This window comes from Mytilus galloprovincialis, chromosome 11 (assembly GCF_965363235.1).
Source record: "Mytilus galloprovincialis chromosome 11, xbMytGall1.hap1.1, whole genome shotgun sequence".
NCBI lineage: Eukaryota > Metazoa > Mollusca > Bivalvia > Mytilida > Mytilidae > Mytilus > Mytilus galloprovincialis.
Genome location: NC_134848.1, coordinates 62,984,535 through 63,004,463, shown reverse-complemented (window position 1 = coordinate 63,004,463; position 19,929 = coordinate 62,984,535). Strand labels below are relative to the sequence as shown.

The 19,929-nt window shown below is 32.3% G+C and overlaps 1 protein-coding gene across 2 annotated transcripts; it reads right to left on the bottom strand.

Moving 5' to 3' along the window:
* Positions 1 to 474: 474 nt before the first annotated feature.
* Positions 475 to 18,950, bottom strand: LOC143051300 (C-type lectin domain family 1 member B-like). Of its 2 annotated transcripts, none has more exons than XM_076224248.1 (10): positions 18,902 to 18,950; positions 15,043 to 17,341; positions 12,131 to 12,176; positions 8,483 to 9,230; positions 8,040 to 8,084; positions 6,581 to 6,745; positions 5,338 to 5,438; positions 4,673 to 4,766; positions 2,050 to 2,278; positions 475 to 578 (listed from the first exon to the last, which is right to left on the bottom strand). In XM_076224248.1, the coding sequence occupies exons 4-10, from the start codon at positions 8,544 to 8,546 to the stop codon at positions 569 to 571; spliced, it is 708 nt and encodes a 235-aa protein (XP_076080363.1). In that variant the 5' UTR covers positions 8,547 to 9,230; positions 12,131 to 12,176; positions 15,043 to 17,341; positions 18,902 to 18,950; the 3' UTR covers positions 475 to 568. The 2 variants fall into 2 exon arrangements, with proteins under 2 accessions (XP_076080363.1, XP_076080365.1); XM_076224250.1 differs by having other exon boundaries at positions 6,608 to 6,745.
* Between the last annotated feature and the right edge of the window lie 979 nt (positions 18,951 to 19,929).

Below are 19,929 nucleotides of genomic sequence, written 5' to 3'. Positions count from 1 at the left end.
CAATGATACAACTCTCCATCCAAATAACAATTTTAAAAAGTAAACCATTATAGGTTAAGCAAACTAAGATGCACATTGAATGGAGTCAGTCAATGCTCCTCTAGTGGTACAAACAAAAAAAGAAGATGTGGTATGATTGCCAAAAAGACAACTATCCACAAAAGACCAAGGGACACATACATTAACAACTATAGATCACCACACGGCCTTCAACAATGAGCTAGTTCCATACCACAAAGTCGGCAATAAAAGGCCCCTAAATAAAAATGTAAAACAATTCAAACAGGAAAATTAACGGCCTAATTTATGTACAAATAAGGAAAACAACAACACATATGTAACACAAAAAAAACCGACAACCACTGAGTTACAGGCTCCTGACTTTGGAAAGGCACATACATACAAGTACATACACATAATACGTACAAGTATGCTTTGTTTGTATTACAAAACAATTATAATTAAAACTAGAGCTTGCAATAATACTTCTTTATTATGCTTTTACCAAATTTTCAAAATAACACAAATGTCAGGTTATAATATACTGTGTTCTGTTTCTGTCTTGAAATCAGCCAGACCTGGAAAACAAACACAAATGGTTAATTCAAGATGTATAGAATCGTGTTCATCTTAGAGTTATCGAACAAATTATCATAAATTAAAATATATTTTTCAGTTTGGAATGTTGCCTGGTCAACAATACTTATAATGATTTCGGTTGCCGTTTGCTCTTTAATTACTTTGTGTGAATTACACAATTTCAAAATCCTTTGGTATATATGTAGAATGTTTAATGGAAAACACTCACAATGTGATTAATAAAATTGAGAATGGAAATAGGGAATGTGTCAAAGTGTCAACAAAAGCCCCCAATAGGCATCAATACATCGAGAAAATCTCGCAGTAAGAGCCGTGCTTCAGCTGGCTTCTAAGCATAAATATAAGGATACATTTTTTCAAAAAGTATACCTCGCTAGAAATACGCTTCTCGGAACCATTTTGCATAACTCATACATAGTATGATGCAAACGCCTCATAATAGCTTGTCCTTATTGGTACCTACAAGTTTCTCGATAAAACATTTCTGTGGCAAAAAATGTGGTAGCATCGTAATTAGGTGTATATGAGCAGCCTCTTCACTAGGATGCGATAACAACATAGAATTGGCGTCATTATCGTTATATCTATGATCTTGTAAATAGAACCTCTACCATTTATGCCATTGTTTTTTTGTATTTTCGTCTAAACTTTATGATAAAACAGTGCCGCAATATTTTTTTATTTTTAAACAACTATTCAATATCCTTTTATTCTATAAGCAAATGCTTCACAAAAGGTTGAGTGTTCACAAAACATGTTTTACCCCGCCGCATTTTGGCACCTGTCCCAAGCCGGGAGCCTCAGACCTTTCTTTAGTCTTGTTTGTATGTTGGTTTTTTTTTTATTTTAGTTCATTTATATCTTTAAATGGTTAGTTCGATGTAAACTTTTATTGAATTAATACACATTTTGTTAAAAGGCCAGCTGAATCCCGCATCAGGGAGCGGGATTTTTCGCTGTTTTGTCACTGTTGGCCATCAGCTGTTTTCTGCTGTTTGGTCGGGTTGTTATCTCTTTGACACATTCCCCATTTCCATTCTCAATTTTATTTTATATTCTTAACATTAGACAAATATTCTACAAAATATTCATTTCAATTTCAAATAATATTATGAAGGAACTTCTATTTCACGACATACATGTAAAAACTGGTTAAAACAACAAATGTTATGATATTGATTATTGAAAGAAAAACAAATTATCATAAATCTGTTGTAATTCGCCGTTTCTCGTTGTTTGTACACCAAAATGAAAATAACGTTACGTCATTGGTTGAATTTCTATTATTTATCACGTTTTAAACCATTCAAAACGTTCTGGTATACGCTTTTGGAAATATAACCCAGAATGCATTAGATTCTGAAACGGCGTATTGTGTGTTCGGAATTTGTTTATATGACAACTTGGTTTTTTTTTCAAAATTATGTAATAAGATGACAAAATTCTTACATGAGCTCACAGACGAAGTGTTTCTTGTTCTCATCGCAAAATTCTTTTACAAACGGTTCCCACCTCCTACTGTTACCATCATGATTATTATATGCGAGCACACAACTTCCTTTATCTTTAGCATACGTCTGATCCTCAAAATTTTCATACATGTTAGTAATTATTGTATTGCCTGAAGGCCATTCGAAACTCGATCCATCGTTCGACTTTAATCCTATCCAAAACGATGCTGCACATAGAAAAGTTTCATATTAAATATTATAAGATGTATTGTGAAAAATTGTACATAACAATATATATATTTTGCAACAATCATGTACTACTGTCCTCGTTCATATTGTCACCAAAAGGGATTACTCAGCTGCATTTTTATGAGAAACAAAGTTGTTTCCAGCGTGACTGGATATTGTTATTTGCACGAACCGTGCGTCTGGTGCATTAGATTATAAATATTTTATATTTGAGGATGTTTTAGCCATTGCGTTGTCAGTTATTTTCGAATGATGAGTTTGACTGTCCCTCTGTTATATTGTTCGTACTTATCGTTATCATAATCATGTTTTTTATATTTAATCGAAAAAACGTTTTCTAGCCGAGTAAATAACCATACTCTGGATGGTCTGTGGTGTCTAAATGGTTGAATAGTGGAGTATTAAAGAGTGGGTATGTAGGTAAATAATGTGTATGAATTCGTTACAAATTATAATTAATTATTTGTTTGTACTAAGCCACACCTGTGTTCGTTAATGTCAGTAGTCGTCCCAAGCAAAGCATTCCTCTCAAAGCGACATTAATTGTTATTATAAACAATACATGATTGTCTTTTCATTCATACATGTGAACGATGACAAAAGAGAGGCGAACGATACCAGAGGGACAGTCAAACTCATAGATTAAAAAAAAAACATGCATTGGTGATCATGTGACCTTTTTCTATATGTAAGATGTTGTCCAGAACGAGTTCTAGTGTCGCTTGCGTTTTGGTTGATACCCTTGTTGATGTCTATTATCTCATTATGAATATTTTAGAACACGCACATACTGTTAAGGTGTGACCGAGGCTTTAGGCATCCGTTCGAGTTATCCATTAAGGTGTAACCGCGGCTTTATGCTTCCGTTCGAGCCATCCGTTAAGGTGTGACCGAGGCTTTAGGCATTCGTTCGAGTTATCCGTTAAGGTGTGACCGAGGCTTTAGGCACCTGCTCGACTTATCCCTTAAGGTGTGACCGAGGCTTCCATGGGTCAGGTTGGGTAAAAGCTGTATGACAAGTTGTACTCGAGTTTAAAAGTAGCAGCTTTTACTTCTGGTGCATTCTTTAAAGATCCGATTAACAAAGCAAAGTGTCTTGTTGTTTTTTGTTATATCATTCTCTATATGTTTATTTCAAGAGAAGTTGTAAATAAACTCATAATAGATACCAGGATTAAAATTATTTATTTACGCCAGACGCGCGTTTCGTCTACAAAAGACTCATCAGTGACGCTCGAATCAAATAATGTTTAAAAGGCCAAATAAAATACGAAGTAAGATATTGAGAATTCAAATTATTGACATTAACTACGGTTTGGTTTAATGGACAGGACAGCTGTACGGGTACTGTCCCGTGTCTCCGTTCTGCAGTTGTTAGCGAAAAATGTTCCCTTTCAGGGGTTAATCTTCAGCATCCATATCTTCTCCCAGCTTTCTAACACTTATTTTTGCAGGTTGTGACTATATATTGCTGCGAACTGTATCTTACAAGTGATGTAATCAAGGAAAAACTGAACGGTAACTAGCTACCAAGTGAGTGTCTCCTTTCTGTTATAGTGGAGATTTATCGGCATCCAAATTTATAACGGGATAAAGGGAATTTCTTCTTTGTCCGGTGAAAACATTTTTCGGAGTGCTTATAATAGTTCTGCAGATTATATTTGCATTATTGTATGTGGTATTTTGTCTGGTCCTGCGCGTTTGTTGGTGTCTAGTAGTTTGTATTTTCATTCATCACTTACTGAGGTGTATTTAAGCGAATTGAAGTTACTAAGGCCTTTGTCAGAAAGGATGCTGCCATCCTAACTGGTAAAATCTCAGCATAACTATCAATTAGAACTATAAGCTATGCTATAGCTTTCATTAGTAAGGGAGACTTACTCGTTTTTTGATTGGAGCAACACCGGCCAAATTTGTTTAATTTCTCAGTGAGACTTTGGATGTCAACACTTATTTCCCGGCTAGTGTTTCTATTTTTTAAATTCTTTTTCTCACTTTTTTTCGTAACCTTCTTTTACCTTTATTTAAGATGCTTTATATCTGTTTTGCTCTACAGCTGGTTGAATTTTGTGATTATCAGCTTTGTTGGTACTCTTAGGTCAATAATCATTACGGTATTTTCTTTGAAATATTTTTCCATGTTTTCAATACCAATGTCAATAAAGCAATAAACCTGAAATCATTCTTATTTTCATCTTTATTGGTTCTTCTCCGTAATAAAATTTTCCGATTAACTAGTTTACGTTCCTTTGCTTGCATCATTGTATCAAGACGAACAATGCCCAGATTGGTTTTCTTTTAGGTGTTTATCATTTGATCTTATATTATGCAAACTATTCATTCAAAAATACGATGAAAGTAACGATCCTTACCAACGTTTAATGATTGCGTTGTTGCCATAAGGTAGTCGTCTTCCTCTTTGTTATTGATTTCGACAAGTGATCCACAAATATCAGAACAGTATGCCTTCAAAATATTTGAAATACTTTGACCAAAAACATAACATGTAACATTTTCATCTTTAAATACCTTTTACAAAATGTAGTTATCACTATTTGCACCGATGACCATTATCAAAAGCGTAAACCCAACACAAGCCAGGCACCTGTCTCTCAAACATACATTGATGATAAAATTTATTTGATAAAATTTACTGTAAATACCGGAGTATTGCTTTTTATTGCTATTGTAACAAAGCAAATTTAACAAACTACCTGTCAAATCTAGACCATTCACCTTTTTTTATGAATATTTATACTCATAAAAAAGAGGTAAAAATAAAATTCCTTTTTACTCTTGGCCACGAAACTTTGAAATGAGACATTAATACATTTCCATCACTGAAGATTGGTTTTTTTTATGTTCAAACGTTGTTTGTTTGCTGTCGCACTAAGATTTACGTTTTCTCTTACTAGTATTTGTTACGAGAACCATTCATTACAGCCAAGTTGTAATGACATTTGTTAAATATTTTAAAGAAAAACAATCACAATTTGTTTTCAATTAAAATATGTTAAGATAGTAACTATAAAAATACCTCTGCTTCGGAATAGTTTTTCTGAGTAAAGTTGACAAAAACGTATCTGGAACCACCAAATGATTGGACATTTATTCCGCCGATTTCATCGCCTGGATCACCTAAATAAAGAGAACCCAAAGTTGATTTGATAATAAAAACTCATTATAGATAACATGCTTCTTATGTAGTACGCAAGACGCGCATTTCGACCATATAAGACTAATGCAATTGATATTAAGACGGATAGAAGGTCTGCATCACAAAAATTCACAAAAGTTGTAGTAAATATGACTTGGACCATCAATGTCCGTAGTTTAGATAGGAAATATCAAATTCAGTTGATGGATCAATAAAAGGCAAAATAAAACACATTTGAAATACATATCGATGTTTTGAATTCATTTTCCAAATTTAAAAACAAAGAACACAATTTAAAGATAGTAGACCTCAAGCCTCAGTATGAATTGGCATATTTTTGGTACATGTATTTATTTTGATTCACTCATAAAGTCTTTGCATCGGAAATAAACACATTTGTTATAAAACCAGTTGTTGCCATGAAACGGGTTATATTTTCTCTATATATTGTATGATGGTATGATACTAAACCCCAAAATGAGAGGGATTGTCCTTCATTCTCATACGATGAAGACACAATCTCACATTCAGTGTAATTAAGGTTTGGCGTTTGCATGTCAGTAACTTCAAGTAATCTTTTCCAAAATTATATATCACTGTCAATTGTCTTAGTTTCTTTTGTTACCTATTCTGACATCGAAATCTCCGGTGGAGAGATCATATCGGTTCCATTGAATTCTACGTAATATTACACTCATAGTAAGTGCAGTATTGCGGTAATCTCCCGCGCAGAATTAAAATCCGTTCCATACATGCTTTATATTGAGTGTATTGTTACGAAGTATTGATGAACGGAACGGATAATGATCTCTGCACCGGAGATTGGCATTGCGGAACATGTATGGAACGCTTATGAACTCTTCGCCGGAGATTGATAACTTTATTCACATCGGCTGAATTTGCTTTTGTTAAATTTGAAAAATATACTAGATACATGCATAGAGTAACAATTGGTGTCCATAGGACAGCCGAATGTCTGTTGTAAAAATATAAGGAAATACGTCTTTTTATCTGAAAAAAATAAATAAATTTATAGACGGGTTTGCATTGTCAGTTATATAATTAACAGTAAAATACAGCTATACAGTTTCCATTCAATTGTTTTGTATGTAAATATTCTTACATTTTGCATTTATTTCACTCCAATTACCCGAATCTAAACAAACAATGTTATCGTCACCAATCAGATTAAACCCATCTGGGCAGGATAAACGAGCCACTGCGCCTACAGTTTTGTCTCCTACATCGATATTTAAGCACGTGTTTGTTTCAGTTTGGTTACATTGAACTGAAACAAAAACCAATGATATACCTACATAATTAAAGTGTACAGAAGCGAGACTGAAATGTTGTGTTACATGTATATATTATTTCTCAGTATGCAATTTGTAAAAATTATTTATTTTGTCCTAACTGTCAAATAGTTAAAAATTTTTTGGTGCTTTATTGTATTTTTATTTATTAAAGCCCGCTCTGGAAGACAGCTCGAATTGCAAAGGAATAGTAAATACACATCTATCATACTAGCATGACTTTCATAATTTTACCTCATTATTGGTATAAAATGTAAACAAGCTTAACCCACTGTACTATACAGCTTCGAGCATCTGGTTGGATTATTCAATTTAATTATTTGAATTCGTTTTGCAATCGAATATCATTCATTGTGATACAATGGGCCATTCCAGTTAATTTCTGATAGGTGGGGATGGATGGGGAGATTTTTTTATACGTATCAGAACAAACATCATGAAAAATTACCTATCAGATCTAAAAATTATGACCTATCAGATGTAGATTTTCTGTTCATATTGGGTGGATGGGCACTCATGGGGAAAATGACCTATCAGAATTTTTTTAATGATAGGATTGTACCCATCAGAATTTTAAATACAATGCAAGATAATGCGTGATACAAAACTGTCTACATTCCGAAGAACCCCTAAGATCTGACATAGGCATTTTTGTAACCCCTAAGATGTAATTATTTTTAATTATTTACTGCTGCAACCCTCAGAATTTGTTTGCGTATAAGTGTACGTGTCAGATGAAAAAACCCAAAATATCACACCTAAGATGTTTAAATTTTACACCCTTCAATCCCTCAGAAAGGACCATCTATCCCCCTTTAGCAGACATTAACTGGAATGGCCCAATATGCAATCGTCAGCACAAAGATATCAAACCAATATTATTATCAAAAAAAATAGTATAAGTCTTTCAATTCAAAATAGCTCTTTGATGTGCACCCGTCAATAAGGAAATGTCGACAGTGTTGGTCTTTTGATGATGCATTGACATATTTTATTGCTAATATTTTATCAAATCAATGTAAATCATTACTTAATGCAGTGTTACATAATCAATAAATATAAATAAAAATATATAAAAACAAAAAGTTTGCATACAACTAATGTTGTGTTGTTCCGAAAATTATATATTTTTTTTATTTGTATTTAATTTCTTGCAGAAAAACCTATATTTTTAGCGCGTATACATGTATTTTTTTCTTCTTCTTTTTATTTCTAAATAAAATCAATGAATAAGAAATAAAAAGATTGTATAATGTAAAGGGGGATTACCTTTAGGTTGATCTGAATGCTTTCTTTTACAATTTTTCGTTTTTCCTGAAATACAATTTTATACATTTTCTTTTTAAATTGTTATTTTTTTCAGAATCTTGTATGCGATTATATGGATTGAATGTTGCCATTCAATTAAACACTAATGAAAACAATGAATCAAACAATTTAAACGAATAATCTAAAACTGATATAACAAAGAAAATTATTTTACATGCTTCTATTTTTAGTGTGTTGTCTTACTACATAATTCAACTATTGTTGTATTAATATATTATTTCAGAGGTTATATTTTGTAATATAACAAAGGAAAATACAAAACAAATACTAAACAAATCCCTCCGTTCAATGTTACTTTACAATCATTGAAATTTAACCTAAAATCTTCATGAATTGTGATATGTCTAATAAAAAATGAGCTTTATAAACAATAAACAACTTACTTTGAATTGATAAAACACAAACAAGTTCCAACATTAGTACGACAGCAACCAATAAGAATTTCATTTTGGCTTCTTTACAGCAGTTTTCGCATTCAATGATATCAGGAATCTTTGGAAACAACTTCAAAACTACAATATGTACATATATTATATACTACATATCACATGACATCTTCTATGTACGTGTATATTATTATGTTTTTTTTAATTACATGAAGATAAAATGACAATTTTATATTGATCTGATATCTCAGTTGGTAAGCAATGGCGCTTAATTTGTTATCCATGTAACTTCCTTACTAACTATTGATAAATTATTCCGCGGGTTAACGACCTTCCAAAGATTCGTATACATGCACTTCAGATGGAAATTTTCTCATTAAACCTATAGCAATACGATTTCAATTTCATAATGAAATTGGTGTACTATTGACGCACTGGTGTCTTCCTGCGTTGACCTGAAAATAAAATATCATGGAAACTTGAATATACTCCGTGCTACAAACCCATTTAATAGAAGGTCGAAAGATCCCAGAAAACATTCAAACTCATAGATCTAATAATAAACTGACAATATAATGGCAAAAAGAAGAAAAAGACGAACAATAGTAATCAAGAAACAACACAGAAAACTAAAGTCCAAGCAACACCATTTAACATGAAGTGAATGATACTTTTGATACACATGAGTCTGTTATACAAGTGGAAGGTGCAGCTTGCTATAAAAGCAGGGTTCCTCCACCAGTTTCTACAAAGGAAATACTGGGTCAGAAATAAGACACTTTTTATCAATTCGTTTGCTGTGTTTGAGCTTTTGATTTTGCCATTGGATAAAGGACTATCCGTTATGAATTTTCCTTGAAGTTCGGAATTTTTGTTATTTTCCTTTTTTCTCTCCATACCGTTCTATACCGTTCTATAAGGACATTGAGGATTTGTTTGAATAAAAATGATAAACATACCTATGACTATTTAAAAGAAGATGTGGTATGAATGCCAATGAGACAACTATCCACAAGAGACCAAATTACACAGAAATTAACTGCAGTAGGCTACTGTACAGCCTTCAATAATGAACAAAGCCCATACCGCATAGTCATCATAATAGTCCCCTTCATGCTCATTTTATGTTAAATTTTCATCCATCATCTACCTTTGTTGAAAGTCTTCAATCAGAAATGTTTACAATTGACAAATAAAATGTATAGTCGTAAAATAGATTGTTATTGATTTTAGATAAATATAGAAATTGAGGGAACATTTCTCCTCTGGAAATGAAACAAGGTGATATAATTGTCAAGGAATTTTAACACGAAATCATGCATCCTTATTTAAAACAAAAAGGGACTTTTCTGCCTTGGTTTAAATTTGTACCAAGAGTACCAGTGACGCTCGAATGAAATAGAAAAAAAAACCCACAGTTGATGCATTGAGGGCCAAAATTTTCTAAATATTTTTCCAAACATAGCTTTTGTGACCTGGATGAAGAATTGTCTCATTGTCACTAATGCCAAATCTTCTTATGATAAGGTTATTATAACAAGGATTTGACAGTATTGAATTATTGTATAACGTTGATATCTATATCAATATTGTGAAGATGTTTTCAAACTAAAATTACGACATCTGTAGCGAGATGGGTTTTTTTAAATGTAAAACATCAATAATGTTAGAACGATACATGTAGCTTCCTTGTGTACATCTGTTGTTTATATTTTGATTTGCTGATTATTAACAAATGAATTTGTGCATCTTTATCGTGAAGAAAATTTAGAAGAATCTGAACAGCAGCTTTGTATACTTCAAAAAAGCTTTGAATCAGTTAAACATCTGTTCAGGTCTTATATTTGTCTAATCAATTTGTCAGATTGGAACATCGGCAAACTACTCCAATCATAATTCATATTTCATTGTGTAAATGGTGTAAAATGAGATAAACAGTTTTAAACGAAGGGAATGCAAAACTAGTAAAAAGTAAAATTACAAAAAAAAAAACATTCCGAGAAAAATTCAAACCGGAAAGTCCCTAATCAAATGCCAAAATCAAATTCTCAAATACAGCAAACGAATTGATATCAACTGTCATACACATGATACAATACATTTTTTATTATTATTATTGTCGCCATGATTATAGCATTTTATAAACAAAGAAAACAGGAATGTTTCCGTAGTACAAGGATGACCCTCTCGCGGTAATCATTGTCTATGTTCAGTGGACTGTGCAATCGGGGTCAAAACTCTTAACTTCACATAAACATGAGCGAGATCATAGCATACGGAAGATGTGTACTAAGTATTAAGTTGATTAGACTTCAACTTAATCAGAAACTACCTTGACCAAAAACACATGTTATTTCTAGTGTATTGATATAAACATAATGAAAACACGCACTAGTCAGAAAAATTGAAATAAATAGGAACGTTAATATGTTAGGGCTAAGGTTTTAGCTCTTGCATCATAGATAATTTTACTCAATATGAGCAGTGTGGTTTTCTACACATTGTGTAATCAACTCATCATAGATACCAGAATTAAATTTCGCATTAATGCAGACGCGCATTTCGTCTACAAAAGACTTATCAGAGACGCTCGAATCCAAAAAAGTTAAAAAGGCCAAACAAGGTATGAAGTTGAAGCGCATTAAGGACCAAAATTCTTAAAATTACAGCTAAGATAGTCTATTCCTGAATTGAAAAGCCTTAGTATTTCCAAAAATTAAACATTTTGTAAACAGTTTATTTATAAATATGACCATATCAATATATGCTTTGTTAGAATTAATAATTGCTTGTTGATTGTTGATTAACTATCCGTGCTAGATATTCGCATGAGAACATTTAATACCTTAAATGTTTTACTTTTTAATATAGATCGAATATTTGCGCCTTTAAAACAAACGAAATATAAACATTATTCATATGTTATTCTTCGAAACTTTATAAGTTGAAAAAAATGTTTCAACTGTTTCGAACAAAACTAAAAGAAAAATCTCTAAAACTCTGAACTTCGAGGAAAATTCAAAACGTAAAGTTCCAAATCAAAATGCAAAATTAATTGCTCAAACACATCAAACGAATAGATAACATCTGTCATATTCCTGACTTGGTACAGGCATTTACTTATGTAGAAAATGGTGGATTAAACCTGGTGTTAAAGCTAGCTAAACCTCTCACTTGTACAATGTATGACATGATGACAGGCGCATTAATTTCCATCATGTTGACAACAATTAGGGAACCAACAGATAAAATAGGTAAATGTGTAAGGAAAAGCAGGGTACAGCAGTCAACAACGAATTATAATCTTAATAACTATGAAACAAAAAAATATGTAACAAAGAAGCACAAAATGGCATATAAACCAAGTATATTAACAAACAAATGTTATTTCTTGTATATGCTAAACATATATTTAATAAATAATGAGTAATTGCCATGTTTTTATTTACAAAATTATACCAAGAAATTGTTTATCAATATTGTGTAGATGTTTTCAAACTAAAAGTACAACATCTGTAGTGAGATGGGTTTTTTTAAATGTTAAACATCAATAATGTTAGAACGATACATGTAGCTTTCTTGTTTACATCTATTGTTTGTAATATGATTTGATGATTATTAACAAATGAATATGTACATCCTTACCGTGAAAAAAAATTAAGAAGAATCTTAACAGCAGCTTTGTATACTTCTACAAAAAAAATAATCAATAATCTGTTCTGATCTTTTACATGTTTTACTTTTCCGATCAATTTGTCAGATTTGAAGATTGACAAACTACTTGATGAATTATTTTACATTGTCTTATCGGGGCCTTTTATAGCTGACTATGCGGTATGGGCATTGTTGAAGGCCGTACAGTGACCTATAGTTTTTAATGTCTGTGTCATTTTGGTCTCTTGTGGACAGTTTTCCCATTGGCAATCATACCACATCTTCTTTTTTATTTACTATCATCATAATTGATAGTACATTGTGTAAATGATGGTGAATGAGATAAACGGTTTTAAACGAAGAAGATGCAAAAGTAAAAAGTCCATATGAAATGGGAAAATCAAACGCTCAAACACATCAAACAAATGAATAATAACTCTCATATAATACCACCTTTCCGATATTTTTTTTTAAACAAAGAAATTAAGAATGTGTCCACATTATACAAATGTCCCTATTGCACTATCATTTTTTATGTTTAGTTGACCGTGCAACCGTATTAATGTTATATCATAAGGAATATCTATAATACTAAAATAACGAGGTCCAATTTGTCAGCCGTCATCGGGTAAAAACGACAAAGCAAATAATTCAACTTTATATATAGCTAATATAGGACAATGGTGTTGATTAAAAATTACACAACTCCAGACACTTGTGTTGTCCACATAATTAAAATTACCAATAATTAACAAGTTCCGGGTCGAATCCGATACCGATACCAATAGTATATTCACCTGTTACCTATTACCTTATCTGTACGTTCCGCATCTGACGGGCGCACCACCATACGGTGAATTTAGGATTTTGCTATATACACGAGTCATAAGCACAGGGTTGACACTTCTAAATTCAATCATTGTCACATTGTTCCCTATTGTAGTATTTTAATCAGTATGACTTTCTAAGATGTCAATACGAATACTAAAATTCTGAACTTAAATTTAGGCGTATAGGTACAGTTTTTAATTTGTTAGCCGGCATGACGTCAAAGAATTAAACTTTATTTATAACTAATATAGGACAATGCTGTTGATTAAAAAATAATCAATTCCAGGCCCTTTTAGTTTCCAAGAAAATAATATTACCAATAATTGATAAGTTTTAGGTCGACGCGTTCAAACAGAAATATTTTGAAAACAGAGAAAACTGTGCATCTTATAATCGGCATGCCTTATTAACATGATAATACCAATACAAGAATAAGGCTTACGCATAGATACTTTTATTATTCATTCACAGACCCGCGATATCACGGGTGTGTTCTAGTGTAAACTAAGTTTCAAGTTGATTGAATTTGAACTTCATAAAAAATTACCAGGACCAAATCAACATGTTATTTCGAGTATATTAATGTAAACATAATGAAAACACACACGATATTTAATTAATTGAAATCAAATAGGAACGTAAATATGTTAGGGCTAAGGCTTGGGCTCCTGGAGCACTAATGATTTTGCTCATTATGAGCAATGAGGTTCTCTGCACATTGTTCAATTTACATACTTTGTTAGAATCAGTGATTGATTGTTAATTGTTGATTAATCATTGGCAAATATTCGCAAGAGAACAAGTTAACAAGTTTATCTAAATGTAATGGTTGGTACATATTAGAACGTTTAAACTCGCTGCAGTTGTTTGTGCCTGTCCTTAGTCAGGAACCTAATGTTCAATGGTTGTCGTGTGTGGGTGTTATTCATAAGTATTTCCCCCTTTTTATATAAAGATTAGACCAATGGTTTTCCTGTTTGAATGGTTTTACTCTAGCCATTTTGGAGAACTTTTTTCTGCAATCGCAATAACTGATCTCGTATGCTTGTCGATTCCTCAAAAATCGCAATAATAGATGTATGAAATAATTTCTGAATTAACAGTTATTCCTATTTATAAACGTTATTTCCTCTTTTTTAAATCTAAAATCATTTTATACCTTGAGCACGCTAATATACCTGAAACATAACTGTGTATGTACCTAGTGTAAAGATAAACATGTAAATCTGATATACGCAATATCTTGTAAGACGTAATTTTAAATTAGCAGTTATATTTCGGCAAATTACGGAACTCATGGCCCCTTTTATGTGGCCTTGCTTTAAATGCCCTGGTAAGGTTAGACCTTTTTACCAGTGATACACACTTGTTAATAATAACTTATTTAGTCTTACAAAACATGGCCTGACCCTAACCCTAACCCTAACCTATAGTTATTTCGTGGTGCATTTCTTTTAGACAATAAATGGAGACTAAAAAAATCCACCTGCGCTATCTCACTGATGTTTGAAAGAGTTTATGACAAAACAATATCATTTCTGATTATGCTTAAGGGGATACCCAACACTTTGCCTAAAATAGATTTCGCTCGTTAAATTTTCAAAAAATTTTGAAAAAATATTAACTCTTACCTGTTTACAAAAGTATGAAAATTTCTAGAAATTTGAACCGCTCAATTTACAGGAATAATTTGATGGCTTTTAAGCAGTTTGATTAACACTAATTTTGATAATTGAAAAGCTTGATTTCCCCTTCCTAATAGTTGGTGATTAAAACTCTCAGCTGATTTTTAAGAGTTAACTCGTTTAGGTGTTGCATGTATGTACCCCAATAAAGTAATATCTCTCATTGATATACTATTGTTTTCCACAGAACATTGTAACGAAGATATGCAGAGAAAGGTGTTACTTAGGGGACATTTAAAACAATGAGGACAAACTGACGACAACGCAAGGACCAACGAACAGTTTTTTTTTTTGTCAAAATAACTTATAACTATAACTAGCACATACAATAATATTTCTTTATGCTTTAACGTCAAGAAAATCAAGCATCTAAGATTAAATTCTTACCAAGATTTCTGTAAATCAGTGTTGATTGAGACCCACTGGAACGAAATGCACCACTATTATTCTGTGTAACAGATTGTCATTGTTGCGTCAACCAGATTGATTTCTTGTTTTACTTCATTTGAATTTTAAAGGTGTAAGAAAAATTGATTTCTTGTCCTAAAATACCGTGTGTTGCACTTATAAACATTTCTTCCTGTTTTTAAAACATGCTAAATGTTTATAATTACATGATTGTGTAAATTTACATTCAAACATAAGATGAATTGCATTTATTTCAAACGTGCCAGAAAACATGCTCATATTCGAATAAGCTGACAATAATTCAAGTGAAACAGGGATGGGGATATACAAAGTACTGTAAAAGAAAAGTTAGAGTATCTATACTAATAAACGAGAAGACCTAATTTTGTGTGTCGCTTCTCTTCCTTCTACAATGAATTAATCATCGTGCCTCTGTGTTCTATATAGGTATAGTCGCATTTGTCATCTTTTCTTATGATTATTCAGTTTGTGTTATTTTGGGAGGAAAACGAAAATAAAGGTGTCAGACCACCAATTAAAAATCTATATCTGTTCAACCGAATCTTGCAATTTTCACAGCTATCTAAATATTTTACCTTAAGTTTAACTTCATGGAAACCAGGTATATCCTGAATTGTTCATGTATCACCTTTCTACATGCCAATTTTCAACCAATGTTTAAAGTCTTATATGAAATTTCTGATCTTGAAAACACAGGTACTACCAAAATAACTCCCTGTTTTCTTGAAATCTTAAATTAGTGTACTATGTAGCGCATTAATCCTGAATGTTTAACGCAAACTCATAGACAAGTGAATTTCGACTCAAAATGGTCTAAATATATTTCCCTTTCACCAGAAGTTTCATTTCTGCATATTTGTTGGTTAGTTGAAGTAAACAATGACATCAAAAGTACTATTTTGTGTCAGAGTTCAATATACTGTCGAGACCGTTTTTCCTCATCACAATTATGTAGAAATAGTGGTGAGCAACAGTGATCAACAGTTTTCACACTTGTTTTAACTGGTCGGCAGATATCCAAACTCAAACACCTGATTTTCGTTTTGAAGGTCGTCTTCATGACTTTTCATATTCATTTTCAAAATCCTGTAGCATTTCTTCAATTTTAGCAAACAAGTTCAATCTCCTAGAAGATACATACTTTCCGTCATATTTACCGTCAGGCGCGGATCCAGAGGGGGGTTCCGGGGGTTGGAACCCCCCTTTTTTTGGACGATCAATGCATTTGAATGGGGACATGTAATTGGAACCCCCCTTTGTCCTGGGTTAGGAAACCCCCCCCTTTTTAAAATGGCTGGATCCGCCCCTGACCGTTGTCCCATTGAAAAATCGCCGGTTGAAATTTTAACATTGCAAAATCTGGTCAAAGGGACGTAATTCGTACAAAACGTCGCAATATTTCGCGGAATCCGTTAGACGGCGTTCATTTACTGTTACTTGACCTTAACATAATTCATACCCAGTATGAAACGAACGCCTCATCAAAAGTTTGTTTTCATGGTATTAACACTATTATCGCTACAAATTATCTGAGGCAAGATATGTGATAGTATCGTAATTGTCAGTATTTGAACAGCTTCTTTATGATGATGTGATAACAAACTAGAATGCACTTATAGCCGTCAAACCTATGATAAAACAAGTAAATTGAACCTCTTGACAATTTATAAATTTTGCTTCGCCAAACCGACGTTGTTCCCGAAATTTTGTAAAAAAAATGCCGTAATATCTTTTCATTAAAAAAAAATCGTTGCTCTTTATTCCATAAGGAACTAATACTAATACATACATAAGAGGCTTTTTCCAAATAGGAAATAATATTATGTTCGAACGTCTATTTCAGGACATCAGATCATTTTGAAATATCGAAGAAAAGAAGAAAGTCGTAAATATGACTGTTATGTGGATGTCTATCAGTATGCCATAAAAGCCTAAAATAACAATACTACCGAACACCAGGGAAATGCACAAATAATTGTGTTCTCTCTTAACTTGTTTATTTGACAACTTGTTTTGTTCAGAATCATGTAATTTACACGAAAGATCTAACCTGAATTCACACACGAAGTTCTTCTTATTGTTAAAGCCGAAGTATGTTTTTCCGGTTTCCAGGCACTGTTCCACATTAATGCAGATACACAGTTTGTCTTTATCATTGTCAGACCAACTCTCAACCATGTTGCTCATTATTGTATTGCCCGAAGGATATTCAAAATTCAAACTGTCCCCGACTTTAATCTGATCTATAACATATCATCTGGAAATAGAAAAGTTAAATATCAAACATTATATACCTGCTGTGCATATAAACTGCATCTTTTTGAGTGAGCATTATGCAATTAATAGCTCTTGACTCAAAATATTTGTGGTTTTGATTTAATTGAGCAACAGTATACGCGAAAGGCAAGGAACTATAGAGCTCGATAATTAATAACAAATAAATTCGTCACTTAATATTCTAAGATATAAATTAATACTTTCATATTGTCCTTTCTGGGGGAAAAAATCTTCTGTCCTCGCTCCTGATATCACAGAAAAGGATCATTCGCTGAATTTTTCATACGACACAGCAAGAGTCACTTTTAATAGCAACCTTTATATTAAGAACAATTGTTTATACTAATTAAAGCGTCACTGAAAAGTCTTAGGTGACCAAAATCTTGCGTCACGCGTACCAAGTTATAATACTGATATATCGATATATTTGATGATATTTGATTTTGTTCGCGCGGGTTGTGATATTCATGTTATTTCTAAATCATGAAAATGATATATAATTAATCCTAATTTGTGTTGTCCCTGGTTTTAAAAATGGTAGATGAGTTAAATATTTAACAGTGAGTTTGAAGGGAAATATTTTATTATTTTCGTTAACATTCTTTAAACGGTTTAATTTGATGTGTGTGTACTAAGCCTCGATGAATGGAATAGTATGCAACAAAAAATGCGGTCAAAGGATAATCAATTGCCAAATAGCGATTAGCACATGATTTACTTATAGAAGATATATGTAACAATGGCGCGGTTCGTATGAAGTACGTGGGCGTGTGAACTTTTTCGGAAAAATCATTGAAAACATACACGTCATGTCATATGTATGCTACTTTCTACAGTATTTCTAATAATATTAAAAACATGCAGTTAAAATTATAAACATTGTTGAGTCAAGTATAATTGTGTTGTCTGTAGCTTTGAACTAGATTCGGTAATGTATCCTGCTTCAACAACCATGATAGTTAACATATGATTGCTCTTAGTATGCTATTAAAATAAGATTATAATGTTTGTATAAATTCCAGATAATGAATTTTTGGACAAGAAAACATCATGCAGTGTATAATCCTTTCCACTATGTTTAAATTAATTAGGTGAAGCCACGTACAAACGTTCTAATAGGTATCAATTTTTTGGAAACCTCTGTCAGCAAAAACCAATGTCGCACTAACATATTTTAAATTTGACGGGTCAACTGTTTAAATGAATATATATCAAAAGAAGTTGATGACTATATATACGATAAGTTCTTTAAATACAGGCATAATACGATCCATTTAGTCATCTTATATACGAATCATATTTTGATAATAGGAAAAAAACTGTCGAACTGTAAAGGTTCAAAAATGGCCGTACGTACTCTCGATCATATTGGCCTTTAACATGTTTAATTGAAACAGGTAGGATCAAAATGCACAGCTGCCAACAACCCAAAAGCTAAATAAACGTACTATTGAGACTGCATGTGTGACGTTTTAAAGATGGACCAAACAGAACATCATATCAGAATATTGACCGATTACGATAATTACAATTCACTTACCAATGAGGAGACAGCTGCGATGGTCTTATTGTATACTCTGCTCGATCCTGTAACGTTAAACTTTTTTGTTTTAAAAGATAAACACAAGCTGTTTTTGTTAAATTATTTGTAAATTTTGTTCTATATAAATATCCTATAAATTTGTGCAATTTGTTTTTCCGATGACTCAAATTTATCAAATGTTCACAAACGTAGAAAAAAAACGTCATTGTTTGCTGTATATTTATCAAATTTAAAAAAAATCTACTATTTATGTTTTCATGAAAATTGTCACACATAATTTTCTTTCGTAATCAAACCAAATGGCATTTTAGGAAAGAGGGGTCCATGAACTCGTTTTCAAGTGAGGTAAGTTTGAATGATAAAAATTATTCGGAAACTGAATCTTTTCCCGAAAAGTCACCATTTGACGTCATTAACATAACAATTTACCTTAGCAACGCCATGTCCACTCCTGTAACAGTATCATATGCCCATTAGGAGGCTCGAGGGTATAAAAATTTCAGATAAAAAAATCAAACATTTATTTTTCAATACAAATTTTATTTATTACCTTTTAAGTAGTTGTTACTTTATCATATGGTACAAAAATCGTTCAAATAAATCAATTCATTTTGGCCCCAGATGAATTTTCAAATGAACATTAAAACAGCTCCAAATTGTCTCCCTTTGGTGCTAAAATGCCATTTTTGGCATTAGACAAAGGCAACAGTAGTATACCACTGTTCAAAATTCATCAATCGATAGAGAAAAAACCAAATCCGTGTTACAAACTAAAACTGAGGGAAACATATCAAATATAAGAGAACTACGACACAACAGAGACACAACACCGAAATGAACACACAGAGAAACGAACTATAATGTAACAATGACCATTTTCCTGACTTGGTACAGGGCATTTTATGAAAAAAAAATGGTGGGTTGAACCTGTTTTTTTTTGGCATGCCAAACCTCCCGCTTCAATGGCAGTGTTAATTATAACATTAAAATTACAACATTACACGACAGGGTTACAATAAATAAAC